The sequence below is a fragment of the Aptenodytes forsteri genome, unplaced genomic scaffold (genome assembly GCF_000699145.1).
Source record: "Aptenodytes forsteri isolate BGI_AS27 unplaced genomic scaffold, ASM69914v1 Scaffold287, whole genome shotgun sequence".
In the NCBI taxonomy this organism is placed as follows: Eukaryota; Metazoa; Chordata; class Aves; order Sphenisciformes; family Spheniscidae; genus Aptenodytes; species Aptenodytes forsteri.
Window position 1 is genome coordinate 4,043,582 of NW_008794854.1, and position 20,878 is coordinate 4,064,459.

The 20,878-nt window shown below is 35.9% G+C and overlaps 1 protein-coding gene across 1 annotated transcript in view; it reads right to left on the reverse strand.

Annotated features, from left to right (window-relative positions):
- The window catches only part of NECTIN3 (nectin cell adhesion molecule 3), an 81,184-nt gene that overhangs the window by 11,202 nt on the left and 49,104 nt on the right, over nucleotides 1-20,878 (reverse strand). Inside the window, exons 6-8 of the mRNA XM_009274607.2 lie at nucleotides 19,132-19,283; nucleotides 4,907-5,045; nucleotides 3,473-3,554 (exon numbers count right to left, since the gene is read on the reverse strand). Coding sequence (XP_009272882.1) covers nucleotides 3,473-3,554; nucleotides 4,907-5,045; nucleotides 19,132-19,283 — 373 coding nt within the window. The remainder of the gene's footprint in view (nucleotides 1-3,472; nucleotides 3,555-4,906; nucleotides 5,046-19,131; nucleotides 19,284-20,878) is intronic.

Here is a 20,878-nt window from a genome sequence, read left to right on the forward strand (position 1 = left end):
TCCCTCTCTCACCAAGGACAAAACCTTCAGGCTGCTCACTGCTCTTTCACATTACATGCAAAAAAAAAAAATAGTTCTGAGTAACAGAAGAGTATTCCCATGACAGTGATTATTAAAAAAAAACACCCAGACAAAAGCCATAGCTTTGTTGCTAAAATAGTTGATAAAGATGAACCTACAGTCTTCATAGTAAATGAAACTATTTATGCTGCCATTTTTTCTTTGTTCCGCTTAATATTCCTATGTTTTGGACTTCTGCCTCACTCTTTTAGGGCCATACATGAACCAGTTCTTCTCAATTCTTAAGTGATTCACATGGATACATAAATTGGTATCTGCAAATACCAGTGTAGAGAAATTATAATGAGTACTCAGCTACATAGTACTTTTTACATACATGTAGCTTATTATTCAACATTAGCACGTAAACGCTAATGTATACTTAAAGTATACTTAAAGCTTCCAAGTCTGAAGGAAGAACTATGAAAGACATTGGCTATCCAGTATTATCAAATGTCTACAACACCCCCCTTCATTTTAATACCAACACCCATCTCCTCAGATATGGATAAAATGTAGTTAAAAATTGACTTCTGGGATGCAAACAGGAGAATTTCAGCTTATTCAGTTGCATCTGGAATACTTCAGAAGATCCGAAAAAAGCTACTGGAACAATAACCATACAGATGATTGAAAAATTTGCACATTACTTATAACAATTTACCAGAATCAGCTTAAATCGAATCAATCCACTTTCAATCCTCAGTTATTGTGAGTATGCAGAAGACACTATTTAAGTTCATTCTCCTTTAACTTTACTTTGCACCTTCGTGCAGCCTAACATTTCCACTCAGGTTTAATTTGATCATCTATTGCTGTTGACAATGTAGCAACACTTCACCTGCAGTTCTTTTCAGTGTAACCAGAAACTTACATCTGAGCTATCTAGAGAGGGGCTCACCAGCATGCTTCTCATTTATGACTAGACAATGCAGTTCAAACAGCATTTGGAACATAAATTACGTGGCTAGTACAGACTTTTAGTCAAACAGGACAAGACATAATGACAGGCTGCTATCTTGCTTCTTTTACCTCTTAACAGCTATTCAGGCATTGGCTTATTACACCAAAACAATGTGACCAAGCACTCCTTGGCTAAAGCTAGTATTTTGACACTTACTTCTATTAGATAAAGCAGAAGCTCTTGTCTCAAGCATAACAGAGTACATGTTGATTATAGGTAGTATCAGCTAGGAAGACTCAGCCTCCAGCTCTTTTCAGTTGTGGAGTTCCATAGAAGAGAAAAAGAACAGGTACACTAACAACGTTATGCCAACATCCATTATTTTTAAATAAAGCATAATTAACATCTAGCCTGAAAAATAACTAAATCTCTCTCCTCCCTTTCCAAAAGGAACTTAAAACTGGGAAATGTATTCAATTCAGCCTGTGTAGGGTCTTTTCTCTCTTCACAAAATATATTTAGATAAAACATTTTATGTTCAGAGACTACAGTCAGCTTCAGCTTTTCTTAGTTCTTAAGTATTCACTAACAGAAGCCACAGTAAGCAAAACCAAGAAAGAATTCAAAGACAGCAGACAGTGCAGAAGAAAAGAATAAGGTATACTTAAAGCATAGGAAAGTATTAGCAGAAGCACAATTCATCAATACTCAACAAATGCAATACTGTAGTGACAGAAGAAAAAAGCTACTACATAGTTCACACAAGATGCCCAACCTGAGCACAGAAAATTGTTTCTTTTGTGTCATCTTAGATGTTATACCTCCTTCAAGATCAGAAGACAAAAAACCTACTATACTTTTTGCCAACTACATGTTTTATACCTTCATAATTTTATAATCATCAGGCTGCTACTAAAAGTAGCAATGGATCTCAAAAAAGTTTCTTGCTTCATTCAGCAACAATATTACAAATATTACGCTGAATAATACTTGCTAATACACAATATTCTTTTCATGCATTACTCTCATGAGAAAGAGGAAAGCTTTTATCAACAACTCATATTTGGTGAGCTTTAGTAACCAGCAATCACATGAAAAAAATCTAGAAGATTTTCAGCATTACTAAGAACTCCAACAAGATCCATCTTGAAGGTGGGTGAAGATTTTGTTTCCTAGGGCATGCCTCTATCAGAAAAAAAGGCTTCTACAGGTCCTTAAAGCTGCAAAGGTACACCAGAGTTTTGGAAAAACACTACTTGTTATAAACAAATGATTACCTGAATTACCTCAGTCCTATAATTCAGCCCATTGGTGGTCAGAATCACATTATTTATACGAAGTACTGAAGATGGAACAAAAATCCCATTAAGAGCAATTACAACCTAATTCTCACTAATACTGGTAAGTTTTCTTCACTGTAAGCAGAAATCTAAAAATCAGACTGACTGATTTAATATATACCAAGAAAAAAGTATCATACTTTAGGGGCTACAGTCAGGATCTATAGTTTTCATGAACAGACCAGTTTATTATATGAAGTATAATAATCAATGCTGTTAACTGAAGCTGTCTCCCATGAACAGGTCCCTTCTGCGCTGCCTAGTGCAAAAGAAGCTTTCTGAATTCACCTGGAGTTTCACAAGCAGCCCCATCCAGTGCAAAGCCTTGCTGTGGCTAAGAAGGGTAGTCTCCTATCCTTCCTTGCTCCCCACTTATTTTAACTGTCTTATTTGCTAGAATTCGCTTTCCACTGTCTCACCTCTATGATCCTGTTATATCAGAGTACACCCACACAAACAAAATGCTGGTAAGGAACTTTATTGCCTATTGCTGTCTTGTTTGGACAGCATTACTTTAGATCACATGAAGCTACCCCTGAAAGCATACGAAAAATTCAAGTACTTGTCACAGAATTAGTACACAGCCTTTTGTTGCTGATAAATTCAAGAAAAAAAGATAAAATTAGAAGTTACAAGTTACATAATTGCAAGCATTTAAAAGCGATTTAGTGATCTTCACTGGGAATCAAAACCATACTTTGGGCTTTGGCATGGCTAATTTACCAAATTCCAATATATCCCCCACCACTCAAACCTTAACAGCTGAAAGGAATGGCAGTTGTTACTAGCAAGGAAGATTATGATGCTGATGTCACTTGTTAAGTTTGCCAAGTATATTTGTTCCCCTGTATGAAGACTGCTTTATAAAGCTCTGCATATTCAGAATTTCAACTATAGCTTTTTCTACTTCAAGAGGAACAGTCTGTCAAACACTATTAGAGATACAAAAAGGATCTATCTACCAGTTTCCTGACCTTTAAGGATGACTTTAAAACCAAGGACATAAGATTCAGGTATCACATATGTAGGGAAACCTCTTGGTTGTAAGCCAACAATCAAAAGACTCCATACACTAACCAGGAAAGCAAAATCAGACTAAATTAACGTAATAAAGGAAAGTTAACACTTTTCCTACCTCAATTTAAGATGTATATAACCACTTACTCACCTGAAGCATAGCTTCTTTCTGTGTTACAGAGAATGCTCTCTCCTCACAGGAGGATGGTTTGTGAGTGGGTGGAAGATCAATCCTGTAGTAAAGAAAGAATGAAATACGACATGCCATGTTTGTGAAGTCCAATTGAATGGTCAGTTAGATACTATTTATTTTAGCTGCCAAATCACCCAACACTCAACATTCAGGGACACACACCTTTCAGTCAGCAATAACATATATGGAATACGGTAATGTTAACACATCCACCACTGGCAATAATTCAGTCACACACTTTTTGTAGAAAAGCACCGCCTGTAAATTGTTACTTGTCCTACAAGGCGTTAAGTAGACTGAACTCCCCCCCACACACTCCAACTAAGTAGGATTAGGGACTAATGGTATCTATCATCATTTCTAGGTTATGAGATATAGCTTGAGCAACATTTACTACTACAGCCTTTCTTGGAAAAGCCTTTGAGAAAGCCTTACAATCATTACATGCAAGACTTCTCTATCGTAACTTTCTCAGTGAAAGCAAATGGTTATAAAAAGAATTAAAATGTTTAAGACTATTCACGTAAATATGCTTCAGCTACAGAATTTAAGAGAAACAAACAAGAAAACAGTATTTCTAACCACGTTAGAAATTACTCAGTTGTAGCTCAAGAGATTCAAATGTGGAAACATTTTATGCTAAATGCTACAAGTTATTTTATTCTACTCCTCATTAAGTACATACAGACATGACAGACATTTTCGTTTCTCATTCAGCTTAAGTGCTAACTGTATATGGCATGTGTGGAAAGACTTGTATTTACAGATATTCAAAGCCATCGTCACTTTTTATGCATGTTCCAAACAGGGTCTAGACATCATCCACTTTAACTGACAAAATCTCTTCAGACTTTGTTTGCTTGTTTATGTTTCACTGTATTGGATGCTTAAGTAGTAAACCACGTCTGCACCAGAGACTTGAAGGAACAACCAACATTCCAGAAACCACATTAAGTCAGTCATTTCTAAGTACACATCTGTGGGTGCTTGCTTCATTTTACACACATATCAGGATAAATCTTAGTGGACCTTCACTTCTGCAAAGCATGGTCAATTTGCTTTCATGTTACACCTACAGTTGATAAACTAGTATTCTGTGGCATCAGTCAAGATGGACCTCTCCCCTGTCCTCCAGTTCAATCGATGAGCAATTTTCTTTCAAAAACACTTCTGAAGAGATAAAGAATTATATTACGTCTGAAGTCATTCGTAGCTTCCTCATTTCTTTTTCAGAAATGCAAGTGACTTTACAATTGTCTACCCTGAAAATACAGCCCAAAATTATGACATTTAACAGCTACTAAGGAAACTTAGACATTTAAACTCCTGTATAGAACAAACGCTTTCTGCGTATTGCTTTCAATTAAAAAAAAAAATCCAACACATACTCACACTTTGTCAAGATAGGATGGCCTTTTTTTCCTTGGGGTCAGCAGCACTGTCACAAAGATGGTAATGATAAAAAGAGCAAGGACTGCTCCTATCACAGCCCCTGCTACAGCAACAGAAGATGTCTGCTTAAATGGCACATCTGCAATGTGATAGCATAGATTACACCTCTAAGAAGTCCACATACTTTCAATACTCAGATAAGCTATTTCAGCATTGTTCCGAGAAATGTTTCTTCCTTCCATGACCAAACAGAAAGTTTCGTCCTGCACTAGCACTCTTGCAGTCTTGGCTCCAGTCACCCAATTAAAAAACTAATTGAATTAAGAGAGCTCATGAATCATTAATATAATCTCAAAAATTTCATTGACTACCTCTAATTAATACTAGCTGCATGCTTTTATTTTTGATTTCAAGGCAAGATGAAGTTACAGAACACATGCTTTGCACTTACATGAGCAAACGAGGTGTTAATTCAAAAAGCTAGATAACTATGGCCTTATTGGCAATCTTTCTTTAAAGCCACTGAAGTCTGCAGAAAGGAAAAAGGGAAACTTAAAATCAGGGGAAAAAAAGATATACTACTAGGAGCAAAGAACATGCAAGCTCACTAATACTTCGCTTGCGCTTATCAAAGCAACCCCTAAGACCATCTATCATATCTAGGACTTCACACTTCAAGCTATGAGAAACAGTAATTTTTATAAATAAATTTTAACAAGGGGGGGGAAAAAGTTGGTTTTTTTTTTAAAAAAAGCATTTTTCTTTTCATCTCAGCATTGTCAAATGTGATGTTTAACAACTCTCATACTGAATTAACACACTTGTCAGTCTTTAAAGGTCACACATTTCACTATGCTAGGAATTCAGTAAATTTAAAATCTCATAAAACTGTGAAACCTGCTAGCATACTTTAATTCAATATCATCAATCTCGGTGTTTCAAACTTGCACCAAAAGGCTTATAAAGAAGTTGCACAATTAAAATAATTCACATTAGCTTCACTAAAACTTTTACCTGTAAAATATATGTAGCATACAGAAATAATGCTCTGATCTACATTGGTTACTGGATCAGAAAGGTAACAGCAAAGGAGTTTAAAAATTAACACAGCTCTATACTGGTAGCATATTTCTAATACAGTTTACTTCAGCTATATTCCTTCAGAAATAATCATATGCTGCGTTTCTCCAAACATCACACAACCATCCCTTATTTAATCTCTTACCAGAGGAAATTTTAGGAGCCTCTTCAGCTATATATTCTATTCACAGGTCAAAAAAACAAAACCATGCAGTATGTTTTATTAATTACTCATAATTCTAATGCTGTTCTGCCTGCATGTCGGAAAGCTGGACAAAGTCATCATCTTCTCATCCCTCATTTTGAGGACCAAAAAAGCAAACAAGCAAAACAAACCACCTTATTTCCAATCTGGTAAAGGGATTCCTGTCCTCTTACTGCATATGAAAGACCTGACAGCAATACTCTCCTGGGATCACTCACGCAGGTGTGTTTAAGTAGCTTGAACAAAACTGAAATAAGCATTTTTAGGACTTTCTTGAAGTTAAGGGATAAAGTCATAGATTGACAACTTGCAGGAAGCTAATTCACTCTGAAATCAATGTCACATACCACCTTCAGTGATCAATTGTTCTATTTTGCAAAACAGCTTTCTTGGCGTAAGCTCCATTTGTCTGTCAGATACCAGTCTATATACATAAGAACCACAATTCCCATTTTCTCCTGAATAATGGGCACATGAATCAGTGGAAGGCTCACTTAACCACTGCATCTTATTGGCTTAAGTTTAGTTTACACTGGGTGCCCTCTTGATTAAGTGAGAAAGTTGCAGGTAACTAATACACATTGTTAGGTCCAGAATTCATGAAGATGCTTTGGTCTTCTGATTATTACTTCACCAGAAGAGTTTCCTGACCATTTCACACTGTACTAACTTTACAGTGCCTTTTTTTCCTGGTAAATCCTGCTATAATGTTGAAACATCATAAAGTGTTACACTTTCAATGAAAGTTCAGGCATTGAATCTCATTTTGGGCGAAATGATAATAGCCATCCATTTACCTCTGAACACCAGGAAAAATAGTGATATCCCAGCAACATACAGGAACTGAACTGAAGTGCAATTACCACAGAGCTCACTTAATTTGCTTTTTTGAATTGCTTTGGCAAAAAAGTAGGCACAAAAATCCTATCAGCCTAACCAGAGGAACGATCAGAAATCCAGACTACCATGCCAAGCTGAACAAGCCAGAGAGCACCAGAGATGCATGGTGCCAGCTGCACAGCATTTTAAACACCAGTTGGTCAGAAATAGATAGGAATTGATTCAGTCCAAGAAATATGGTTAAAGCAGAGCTACAACAACTGAAAACAAAAAAGTGAAAAAAAATTGTTTTTAATGAATGTGAGTCCTAGACAGTGTATCAGCTGTGCTTAAAGTGCAACTGTTTGTACAGCAACTATCCCTATTTATCAACTATCCCTATTTATCATTCTCAAGGTTCATACTTTTAAAAATAGTTCCTAAAGAAACTTCTTTTATAAGCTTAGGGTCTCCAAGAGGAAATGCTAAAAAGCCCATCTTGAACAGCTTAAATACTTTAATTCCTTCTACCCAGCCTCTGGTTTTATTACGCTTTTTCATTTTCAATTTTAAGAAAATATCTGTCAAACATTTTTGAACACTACCTATGTTCCAGAATGTTAACAAAAAGTTTATTCACACAACAGCCATTTGTACTTACAATCAATTCTTTTTACAGCAGACATAATGTACAAAACATTGCAACACGCGTAAGCCCTATCCCTATTATCAACTTCAACTCCAAAACATTTCAACTTCTTAACCCATAGGAATTAAATATATATATATTTTCTTCTAAAAATCAAAACAAAAAAATCCACAGAGACAAAAGCAAGATATCCCATGTGGAGAACAGGTTTATGGTTATGTTTATTTCCAAGTAACACCATCTTTTAAAGATGATATATCAAGTATTTTTTTATTTGAAGAGAGGTATGATCTCTTTATTCCAGAAATAATTTGGATCAGAACCTTCTGCTAGAAATTTAACTCCTTTCCTTGTGTTTGCACTCAAACTACAGATACAGACAATATAATTTGCTATTGTTCTTGAGACTTTGGTCAATCATGTATCAGCACTCCATTAACCCAAACATGAACTTAAGTTGTTTAGGGATGCTTTTCCATTTGAATTTCAAATAAAGCTCTTGTCTTTAAAAAGATTAAGACATGCAGTCATATGCAATCACAGTGTATTGTCTACAACGCTCAATACAACTATTTTTGTGAAGCTCTAAATGCTGTAAGCTACCAAAGATCATGAGCATAGAAAAGAACTTCCAGCATGAATGCTCATGAAGCAGCTGTAATTATGCAGCCTATTTCATTTTAAAGGTAGCAGAGATTTTTCCCTTTTCAGGTTTCAAACACTAATAGCCTTATCAGCTTCATTTTTTTTGAGCTAAACACTTAAAAATGGCACTTCAAAGGATATACTACTTTAATTATGAATTTACCATTGTTCTGTAATTAATCTAAAGTTGTTTTATTCCTCCCTACATAATCAGGAGAATTAGTTTGGTGAACCTGCTCAAGACAAAGTAGAACTACTTCAGATGTCAAACGAGATGTCCTACATACAATGTCATTTTAAAGAACATGAACATGTTGTTAAATCAGTATAAATTATTTGCAGGGAAAACAAATCCACTGCGGTACAGAGACTGCACAATTTATCTAAACTCCTGTTTCATAGATTCTGTAGTTGCACCAGAGAGTGTTTTCACTATATGAAGTAGCAATGCAAGTGTCCAGTTCCCTACTAATAATCTGAAATTCTAGTTACCCCCTTCAAAGCAAGTATTGTAACTTATTCAGAAGCAGCGTAAAACCGCTGTTTTAACTTCTGGTCATAAAAATTCTAGCAAATGCTTTGACACCTCTTAGCACGCTTAATGTTTATTGGCACCCGGGAAAATAAGCGAATTCGCATTAGCCTCCAGCTTAGAAATCTATTGGTTTTCTTCCTCATTGTGTCCAATTCTCCAGCTTTCAAATTCAATGGTAAGACTCCCACAAAGCCTCAGAATCAGGTGTCTCAAATTGTACACTGTGTACTTGCAAAAAAGAGCCTTGTATTCATTAATGAGTTTTGACATCCTGCCAATTACAGGCCTAACAAAATATCTTACTGTCTGTATATATATACACACACACTAGCATAAGCTTTAGAAATGAATGACTCAAAAATAATTTTTCATCTTATTCAAAGACAAGCCTTTGACCTGTTTACACAGTTACTCCTCAAAATCTTGTTCATAAGTTACTTTCAGTGCAATGACTTCTTTTAAGTACATAGTTATAAGAAGGCTCATTAAAATGCTAAGAGGTATTCATTTTTGTGCAGAAAAACCTAAAAATAAAGCTTTGATTCTGCTGTAACTCATTTTAATTGGTAAAGTATTTGCTATACAGAAGCATTAAGTTTACCGTGGATGGTATCTAGATTGGAGTAATTCACTTAATCTGCAAAGTAAATGCTCCAAAAGATTATATTTGATCATTGCCTTAGGTAAACTTCTTTTTAAATCAGAAAGCCAAGACAGCCACTTCTTATTCTTAAACAATTTTGAATGGCAGCTTTAATTTAGCCTTTTTTACCTCTGACATAGACCAATATAAGCACTCTGCATTAAAACTCAAATCTTAAACAGTAGTACAGCATTGGGGAAAAAAAGCAGCTCAAATACATTTTCCCCAGATTCAACATTTTCATTTGTCAAGTCACAATATAAAAACCTTCAAAAAAAAAAATCAGTTTCAAAAAGTTTATTCCTTCTCTTGTGTAAGTATAAACAATCTGAAAGTGATCAGCCAATGAAATGAACTGTAGGTACAGGTTTAGTTTTCAGTGGTTACTACACATACCACTCCCTCCGAGATATTACCGAGCCATCTATGTGAGAAACAAAGTCTTCTTCATTGTCATCGTAACATTCACCACCCATATACTTCATTCCCAATGTTCCACCTTCATAGTAATCCATTGGTCTTTCGTAACGTTCCTGGTACCTGTTAATATTGTCTATATTGTTCCACTCTGGTTTTTCAGGGTCTTCTAAATAATCTTTAGATATTAAGCTGTTCATTGGATGCTTTATTTCTTTTTTTATACTGTCAGGGTAAGAATCCACATCATCTGACTGAAGAACATCTATTTGAGACTCTTTTTGCATATCTGACGGTGGAATGTAGTTCTTAGCAAAGTAGTCACCACGGAACGTCCGTCTTCTCCTATAGCAGATAATTCCAACCAGAACACTGACAAGTATGAGGAAGAGAGCCCCACCCACCGCACTACCGATGACGGTACCCCAAGTGTCTTCCTGCATTGCTGGCAAGGTTGATGTTGGGAAATCTATTATTCTAGGTTCTGTTGCTAAACCTGTGATGCCATCAGTCGAAGGATGCCAGGGAACCGTGGGCAGTCGAGTGGTAGTAGTAGGAGGATCTAATGGAAAGAGCAAAGAAGTAGACAAGACACAGAAAAGGCACAGAATGTCAATGCAAGCTAAATCAGTTAAGGGTTTATAAAGAAAGCAAAGTTGATGGGTATGTTCTACAAGAATAGTTTTTCATTCTCAAGTTCATGGCACTACAAAAAGTCTTACACTTTCCACAGGCTTTGAACTAGCTTCATGTGGTTTCGAGTATGCTGCAGCAGGATAGGAAGTATGGGGAGACAATAAAATAAAAATAATCTTTAAGTAGACATCTTGCCCTCCTCAAAGTAAGGAGATGCAGCTTTTCTGCTCGGATGTTCACTGTTCATAGTTCACTGTTGACCTCCCCCATGGAAGAATGCTGTCTGTTAGGAAAAACCCAAGCAGTCCTCTATCTTTCCAGCCAGCAGTTAGGAATACTGGATCAAATTAATTGATTATGCCACAGAGTCAGTTATTCCACATTAAATTCCCACTTCAGAAATTTTCCAGGGCAGTGAGTATAAGAATGAAAAACTGAGTTGTGTGCTCAGTCAGCAGCACATGAACTACTGATTTTTAAGGTATTCTCTCCAAAAACATTTGTTGCATTAATACAACTTACTCAGCTTCACCTTGGGATTAGTGAAAGAAGTGTAGTTAAAAATGGCATGTATTAATCTCAAAATAACACTTATGTTGAGCAAGGAGCTTTCAGGATTTTCAAATAAAAAAACTGGAACATTTGAAGTAAAAATTATTTCTATGCATTCTTCCTAAAAGCAATTTGATCCCTCATGCACAAAGAAATTTCCATATTCATTCCTCAACATAAAATATCAACTGATTTCATGTCAGGTTATGCAAGTAAACAAGAGATTGCCAGATACCGAGCTTCTTCAGCACTCAGCTTTTCCCTTTGTTCTTTAGGTCTACTGGAGATGTATGCATCTGTATTGAAGACAAGGTTTCAAGTGATGGGCTGATGACGCTGAGAAAGCCTCCTGAGATTATCCCAGTCAATCGCAATGTTACATGCAACTCCAGTTTCTACTTCTGTGCCGCACTGAATAAAACCGGCTTTTTGCCTCGCCCAATGCAAGGTAATTTTAAAATCAGTAAAGCAACAAACACTAAACATGTTATTATAGCTTGAATCTTTTAAGAGAGAATGTTACATGGACAGCCAAGTAGCTCATTGTCATGTTATTTAGTTAAATGCCCATAAGCAAGATTCATGGAAACACTACTACCATATTACAGAGGCACCCTAAATTTACCACCACAAAGAGTAAAATCGAACTGGAGATTTCTCAAGCTTCCAGTTATTTGACAAATCATAATTTTAAAGATTCATAAATATGACTTTTAATCTTACTACTCAGAGACGGCCATACAATTCTCTCATACTAGACAGAATCGCCACATTTGTCATTATCACTATAAATCATACTTCAGACTGCACCTCACTGCTGAACGCAACATTTTAAGCTTGACATAAGTCAAGTTTTACACAGATTTTCAAAGCACAGAATTATATTACTTGACTATGTAAAAGTGGTGATTTGTTAGGGAGCTATACGTAAATGAAATTAATTTGACAGAAGACAGGAAACTGAACAAGGAAGATGTACTATCAAAATGAACAAGAGAAATTCAGATTATGATTTTAGTAAAAACTGATTTAAAGTGAGTTTAATAATTTAACAAAGAAGTAGAAATTAAGGAATCCAAGTTTACCAGGGTTCCCATGTCCCACAAATCCATAGGTCAAGAAGTTAAACTCAAACCCCTCTTCTTTGAAAATGTATTTGCTTTAGACACAAGATTTGTTAACTTAAAATACAATTTCAGACAGTACCAGCAATATCTTCTTCCAGGCTATATATGCCGTTTTTTTAACTGGCTTTGTAATTGTTCATTTATTTCCCTTATACTGAGGTCTTAAGTCTCATCTTCCACATCCACAATACAAAATACACATTCACAAGCATGTAGTATTTGCATCCTGGCAGGTTTAACCATCACATACATGAAATAAACACAGTGGCAGTTACACTTAATTATTAATATATTAAAATACCAGTATTTTACGAAAAGCTTTTCCTTCAAAACTTTTGTTTCATGCACCAGTTGTCAGGTTGTCCAGCTGCATTATCTACAAGCACTAGTTAACACATTAATCTTAAAATTAATTGCAAATGTAGTATCAATTCAGTGTTTGTTTATATGTATTCCTAGAATACACAACCGTGAATACTTCTACTGTCTATTTGTGTCAGTACCTTTTATTGTTGAAGAATGACAAAATTAAAATCGTTCCTCCTTGTTTATAAGGCCAGTTACAACTAAGAACATGTGAAGTTAACTTCTGATGTCACCCAGAGCTTTCTGAACATAAAACTAGATTTATGTTTTTACTTCCTGTACCAAGCAAGTTTCCCAAATAGAAAACAACATTAAGACCAGGAATGCCAGAGTTCCTTACCTCTACTCCATAACATTTTGCTTGCAAATCATATCTCAAATGCTATCTCCAAATTAAGAAAATGCCACTCTTGTCTGTTGGTTATGAAAGACTATATTCTTTCATACCAACAAGCTGTTTAATTACAACATTTCACATCATCACCAATACCTGTTTGAGTTCTTAATGCTTTCCACAAAACATTAAGCACAACATTTTGATTTTAAGTTAATTGTTTCAAATGGCACTTTATTCAAAAGCACCAATTTCTACTGATTATTTTCTTTAACATTTTACTTATGCCCCAATGTTTAACAGCTCTCATCTCTTTCACTGATGTAAGCTTGTGTTGTTGCACAAACCATAACAACATATCAAAGTATCCATGCAGGCCAGGGAGCTGAAAGCAGCATAAATTCTGAAAAATTTTGGTTTTAGGTTAAACGCGTCTTGATGTCTGGTTTTGTCTCTTACTATGTTCTGGGCCCTGTTCAAATCCTTATTACATATACCCTGTAGTAATGATGAGGACAAGTGAAGACCCACAAAAAATTTCTTCTACTATTACATAGCTACCACCCTCATTAAAATAGGAGATGTAACTGAATAAAGCAGAAGCCTATTTTCTGGTATGAAAGAGTAAACCCATCAGCTTCCTCCATACCTAAAAAGAAGTCAAGTTTTCCTAGTTTGTTTCAAAGCCTTTGATAGTTTTCTACCAAGAAAAGCAAGATTTGCTCTTTACTTCAAATGAAGCTCCAATACCTTCTCAAACAAAGCACCATGGCCCTTGTACATTATGCTTAGTTTTCCCTCTATTACTTATTTTCCAGATGTTTCCCATGAAAGTCAGTACCAACTTTCAACAGCTTCAGTCTGGTATTTTTACTTTTCCCTTAAATTACTATTCTTGATACAGTTTTCCCAGCTCTTGCAATACAAGCAACTTACCTTGGGCAGATGAGTTTCTACAATTAAGTTTAGTAGAGACATCCAGCTACATGGTATGTCTCATGTCCCCAAACACTACATCTCCCCCCCTCAATCCCCCTGCAGTACATCCTTGTTCAAATGTCCAGGACCCATCTTTACTTCCATGGGAATTCAAAGAAAACAAGAAGCCAAGTGTCAGAAAGATGAATGGGCAAAGAGATGGATGGATCATCCTTAGAACCAGACCATTAGCGTCAAAATCTTAGGTTAAGTCCTGTCTTGGTATCAACAAGCACACCATTGTAAAAATCAACTAGAGAATGCAATATTTTTAAACTACAAACCATTTTGGATTTAGCCCACTATGAAGTATTTCAGGGGTAAGGTGACCAGCTCTATAATAAGGAAGAAGAAACTTCAATACTGGCACACGTCTCCTTCAGCTAAAATTTGTCACTTAAGCTTAAGCATTACAGAAACAGTTTTGGAAGGGAAAGTACCTTGGCTAGTTGTTGTGTATTAATACAGACAGTCAAAATCTGTCTACTTTCAAAAAACATGATAAAGTCTAGTTCTCCCCATTTAAAAAACAACACACAAACCCCACACAATTCAAGATCCATAGTTCAACTCACACACCCCTTTCTTTGCCTTCTGCTAGACAAGGACCTGCTATCAATTACTTATAGTCCAAAAGTGAGTTGGCTTTGCACCAGTTACAAGATCTCTCTCTTTGCAGTTCTCATTTTATGGAGTGAGAAGTGTCTACCTGTATACTTATTACATGTATGTTTGCACGGAGACGTATTTACCTCTGCTTCTTAACCTGCTGTTATTGCTAAATTTCCCTTAGATGCTAAGTACCTAAAAATTAAAGTTCTTGATAACTCTGTAGCTGGGCATTATAAAAACAGCCCTTTCTTTCAACTGCTGAAAAGCTTGCATTGCAACTCCCTTATAACAGCAGGTAAAGTAGCCTTTCCATGAAAGAAGGCTTTCTGAACATCTGAGGTTTCAAAATATTTTAATTTATCATTGTTTCTCCAACCATTTCCACTCTAAAGTCAAGTAGTGGGTAAGGACACTATGTGACCCTCTCCCCACAAGCATCTTGTGTGCACAGGTTCCACACTGGAGTTAAATATTTTCCTTAGGATTATCTTCAGTTTGTTCCCCACCCCCCCATTTTGGCAGCATGACAGATATGAAGATTGAGATCAGCCTGAAGCAACCGACAATTTCCTTCATCAGAGTCAACCACCCATTTTCAAAGTTCAGTGTACTTCTGCAGTTCCTAACTGGGATTTCCATGCACCGAGTAGAACATTTTGACATTTCTTTGGGACACAAGAGAAAAAACTTATCATTAACATAACCTCAAGCTTGCAAGGAATATTCAGGAACAATATTGAAAGTTCAAAGCATGCAAGTTAGCAGTTAGGATCTCCTGGGACCCCCTTTTCTATACAGCAGAAAAAAGCAGTTTATCAATATCCCTTCTAATACATACTTTGGAAAATACAAGAGCATCCATATTCACAATGCTCTCTCAGAAAAGAGGTCTATATATGAAGAAACAAAAGCAAAACCGATGATCAGCCTCTGCTATGTTAACCCTGACAATATCCACACTACAAGCAAGTGACTCTGTACTTACGAGTCACATCTTCCTAGAATTGCTAGGATTGCTGGCTAACAAAGGCTGGCTTTACTTTTAACAGGAAGTAGTCTTTTCCAAAGTCAGTCACTTGAAAAGATGACAGAGGAAGCAAATATGTTCTTATCTGAAGGTGAGTCTTGCAGGTCACCTCTCTCTTGCAAATGGAGAAAGGGTAAGCCTCAGTAAACAGTATGAAGATGAGGGAACACAGAGCCAAGAAAATCAAGTTCAATTCCTTGTGTAAAAAAACCTGAGTAAGTCTATAGTACAAGATGAAGTGTTTTACGTCTCAAGCTGACAGCTTGTTTTGGAAAACCTGTTGCTGTAGGACTAAGTCAGGAACTTCAACAACACTTGATCACTTCTGAACTCCATGAGGAGCATGACTCGCTTTTGCTGGACAACTATACAAACCAAAGTTTAACTTTACATCACTGAACAACAAGTAAGAAATAGTGAAGATATCTGTGCCTTAAAACCAATATTAAAAAAAGTCTCTAGCTTCAAACACCATTTTCGTATTTCCCTATCCATATAAAGATGTATCATCTCCTGTAACTAGAAGCTGGTGAATATCATTTAGTCCCTGTCAACTACTTCTCTTATATTTCCCTATTCTACTTCAAGAGTATTAACATAAAGGTTAGGAGCACAACAGAATTTATTAAAAATACAGCTTTATTTTTTTAACAATGCATGTTAGGACCAAAAGCATTTTTTGCTCAGCTTACATTCCAATCCTACAACACATTTCAACTTAATAGTTATTTTTTCTAGCAGTTAAAAAGCTTTACAACCACCAGCATCATGACTGTTCAGAAACATTAACTTCATAAATCCTCTTTGACATCTTCATAATTAAAATTTGAAAGATGGTGTGATCATACAGCTTTGTCTGCTAGCTTCAAAGTTTCACTTTATGTTTTTGCCAAGTTTTATACAGTGGAAAATAACTAAGATAGAAAAATAAGCTAATTAAATGATTGCTCTACAGTACAGCAGTGCCATGTTCACCATTACTAGATAATATCTTCTCAGTTAAGTCAAATATTAAGGTGGTAAGCAGTTTAACTTAAGTTTACTACTTCAGTCTTACTTTCTGTACTCCCAACATCAGTCTCTGTTCCCTCTGTAGCGTAACCTCAATGATTATTATTTAAGATGGACATTTTTACTATTTCATAGTCCCTTACCCTTCCTGCATCATTTTAAGGGCATTTCAGTTATTTAAAGAGCCAGTCACACTGAGAAGTTACTCTTAGAATTACAATAAAACATGCTTAATATTAATTTCTGAAAACGATACAGGTGCTATACTTTATGATTGCCTCATCTCTCTCATTTTCATCAAGTTTCCTATATACTAAGTTAATACAGTGCTTTTAATCAGTTTGGTATAGTCTTCTCTAAAGTATCTAGAGCAGAGTGCTGGATACTTGTCTCAGCATTAAACTGACTTGTACGACTTGCCTGAGCATTCGTTGTAGTGATATGGCACCAGATTTATTCTAAGTTGCCTAAAAACCACCTGTATTTTCTTAGATGTTGGTCATGCTACACACTCCAAGATTAACATAAAGTTTTTAAAACCTGAAATTAATTTAATGTCAACTAAATTATTTGTTTTTACTGGTGCATATAACTTGTAGAACCACGACCCTGTATGATCTCTAGCTAGCTGAGGTTCAGTTTTGGCACTCCCTAAAAACAGGTAAGTTTTGCTATTTTCAATAAAGTTACTGCAGCAAAACAAAAGTTGCTGAACAAAGCTGAAAAGCAGCACACATGTAAACAGTATCCATCAGTCCACAGTGAAGACCAACTGCTGCAGCTTTCTCTCTGCAGTAAGCTAGTTTAAGTTATGTTGCATTTGTCATTGCCTAGAACATAAGCCATGACCACAGCTCAACTAGCATGTGTTTCTATTATGCTTTTTCAAAAACTTGATTCATTTTAGGAAACATCATACAAGATTTCATAGTTAGCCCACTTTATCTGTTAGTCACAAACATAATTTGAATGATAGCCTTATATTTTCATGCATGACAGTCATGGTAGAAAGCATGAATTCTACTTAACAGCAGATCGTATTCTTAGAACCAACAACTTGAAAAGTGGTGGACTTGAAAAAACTTCCCCCCTCCTTACAGTTAGAACAGGGATGAGAACAGAGCTATAAACCATATTGTTATTTTCTCAGTAAGTGTATTTGAATGTTACATTCCAGGAGAATATTTCATCCTATTTAATGATGATATTCTAATTTTTTTGACTTGATATTTCTTACAACGTGACAAGTCTTCGTAATTGCTTTGAGACTGTTACACAGCCATGAAGGAAACATTAGAACCAAGCATCCAAAAGTAACTTCTCAGAGAAGTGACTTTCATATTAGTTTGCAGCACTTAACAGTCTTTTAATAGCTAGAACTTTATATAATTTGTTTACAAATAATTCCACTGTCTCAAACTATTTAGAAGTTTCCAGTTAACTAGCCTGTTAACTAGCCAGTTAATTAGAACTTACTAGTTTTCCACAATGGCCTGCAGTGTAGTTACGTCAGTCTGACTGAAACACCATCTTAGTTCTAAAGATGCAGATAACTATCAAATATGAATTGTGACAGATGTGGCTTCAAACATCCTGTACCTTCAGTTTTACTTCATCCTCATCTCAACCCTTACGTGTTCATATTTAGTTTTAAGTTCTTACGAAGAAGTCATCTATGTTTGTATTCTGTAACTGGCCAACATGCACTCTGACACTTAATTCACATTGTGGAATAACCAACGTCAAGAACTTACTGACGAGCAGCAACACCATACAACAGAATGAAGTTTTTTTTATGTCTGTATAATTTTCCTTAAAAAATGGTAATATATTAGCACTTATTGATCAAGCTAGGTATTAGCTAATCCATTACGGAAATCTGGAGAGTTTTTTCACACTTGTAGAGCACTATTCACATATACCCTAAGTCATGCTATTCTTTCACAAAGGTGTCGTAGTAAAACATAAATTACATTGCATTAATAGATACAAGGATGTTTTCCAACAGCAGTGGTGCTAAACAGATACACAAATTTGCCATATTATACGAAGTAGAGCAGCAAGAGTTCTGCATGAGATACTTAACTTTATGATTACTGGATACCTGCATCCCGAGAAAAGGAGACAACGAGTAACTGGAGTATACCACACACATTCAGAACATAACCCTAACTTCCTTAAAGCAGAGCATCTTTGACTTTTCTAAATGTTGTTCCTCTCCCACTAAAATCTGTTTTTTCAATTTATTACAGACAAGGTAGTGTTTATTGCCGTCAATATGTCTTGCCAAAACGCAGGCTAACACTGGAAAGAAAACAAAGTTCACCTACCAAGAGGAAGTAATAGTCTCGGAAGCACTATGGGAACTACCTCAACCTTAAGAATTTCCACCGTATGTTGCTGTTACTGAAGAGTCAGTTTAATCCCAAGTTTTACTGTGGCTCTCAAATCCGTACTTTCCATAGCTTCTCACACAATTAAAAGGTATAATATTTTATGCATCAACTGGCTCTTCAGTTTGCTATTTCAACCATTGACCAAAAAAAATTCGAAGTTAACATACTATCTTTGCTGAGAAGTAAGACTTACCTAATATGTAGATAGTCTTCTGATCACTTCTCTGACCAAGGGAATTAGTCACCTTACAGATATAAGTCCCAGTGTAGTTGTAAGTCAATGGGCTGCTGAACTGCAGAGTATTGTTGACAGACAGCAATCCTTCAGGCCATTGTCCATCCAACCTAGAACAAAACAGTTAAATTTTCAACTGTGAATCTTTAAGTCTAAATATAACTAGTTTAAAATAATATTTGCAGTAGTCTAGAAAGTGAACTTTTCACTGTGCTCTGACATTCTCAGTGGGCTTTCATTGGATATTCTCAGTGTCCACCTGAACATGTACTATTTTAATTTCTGTGCCAAGTTCTTTAAAAGTCAAGTCTGCTGGCACTAGCAAGCTGTCTACAAATGACCACTACTACAACTAAAAAAAAAGTTCTCAAATGAACTTGGAGGAGCAACCCAACTCAAGCTCTAAAAACTAACAGTCAACTAAGATGCAGTTACACTGCTGTCAGGATTATCTTCCTGTTCTTTTCCATCCAGTTGAGCTATCACAATAAATATTTCTATCAGTACACGTTTAACTTACAGGACATTTTGATTAGGATTTCTGAGCAGGAGTTCAAGGAGTTTCTTCCCTCTCAACCTGCCTTTTCTCATCCCCCATCACTTTTCCATCTAAATTACAGCACTGAAACTGAATTTGGTGCTTGGTGATACATTTGGGGAAATAACTGGTTAAAAAAAATTGTCTCCAATCAACTACTTTTCCAAATCTATCATTTCCCTGTAGCATTCTGCATGTGATTGCAGTAACAACTGTGTAAGCACAACACAGAAAGGGGAAAGGGCAGAGGCACTGGAACTATTTTAACAGAGCTGCCAACTGCCTGTTAAAAACCTGTGTAATTTCATGCCCATTGCATCCCATCTTCCTTTTAACTAAATATCTATTAACAGCTAAGCAGGACTAAGTAAATATTTAAACATGTGATCACCAGGTCTTGGTATCTTGGAAGCATTTAGCAAGTACAATTTTATAAGTAGTATCGAACAAAAGCGCCACCCCTGACACTTGAAAATAGGTACTCAAATAGAAAAGACCCCCACAGTTAAGAGTAAACATGATCTCCAACAAATGTAGGTTCAAGACAACATTCCCATTGTTTTGCTGACACTGATTATTGCCCAGAATTGCTTCAGCCATATAAAGTTGATAAAAGTGATTAAGCATGTACTTCATAATTCATTGTACCAGAAGTATTTAAAAAACCATTATAAAATAGTCATTTGGTTTGAAAGCTCTATTCTAATAAAGTTCTCACACGGGCAACATTTTAAAATATTATTGACCATGAAAATATTAGTATCCTAGCAAATACAATGTCACCTTTGCTTCCAAGGGATAAAGATTTTTTGGTGTGGTAGTTCTAGAAGCTATTATAATTTGAAACCAGTAAGATAGCACACAATTTCAATACAGCTAGTTTCCATTTCCTTAAACACTCAAGCCATCCTTCTTTTGCATAGAATTTCCCCTCCCCTCCCCCCCCCAAAGTTCCTCATTCACCAGCATTACAGCTTCTTGGATGGGTTTTGCTGTTGTTCAAACAAAAAGGTACACTAGTTTCCAGAAAATTAAGCTTTTCTTGTAAAAGTTGGTTCAGTTTTAACCTCAAGAAGTTTAAAAGTGACCTCTGAAGCTTGAGTGCTTTAAAGTGTTGCGTATATTTCTCCTGGAATTGGAAATAGAGGTTGTATTGATTAGTTCTTG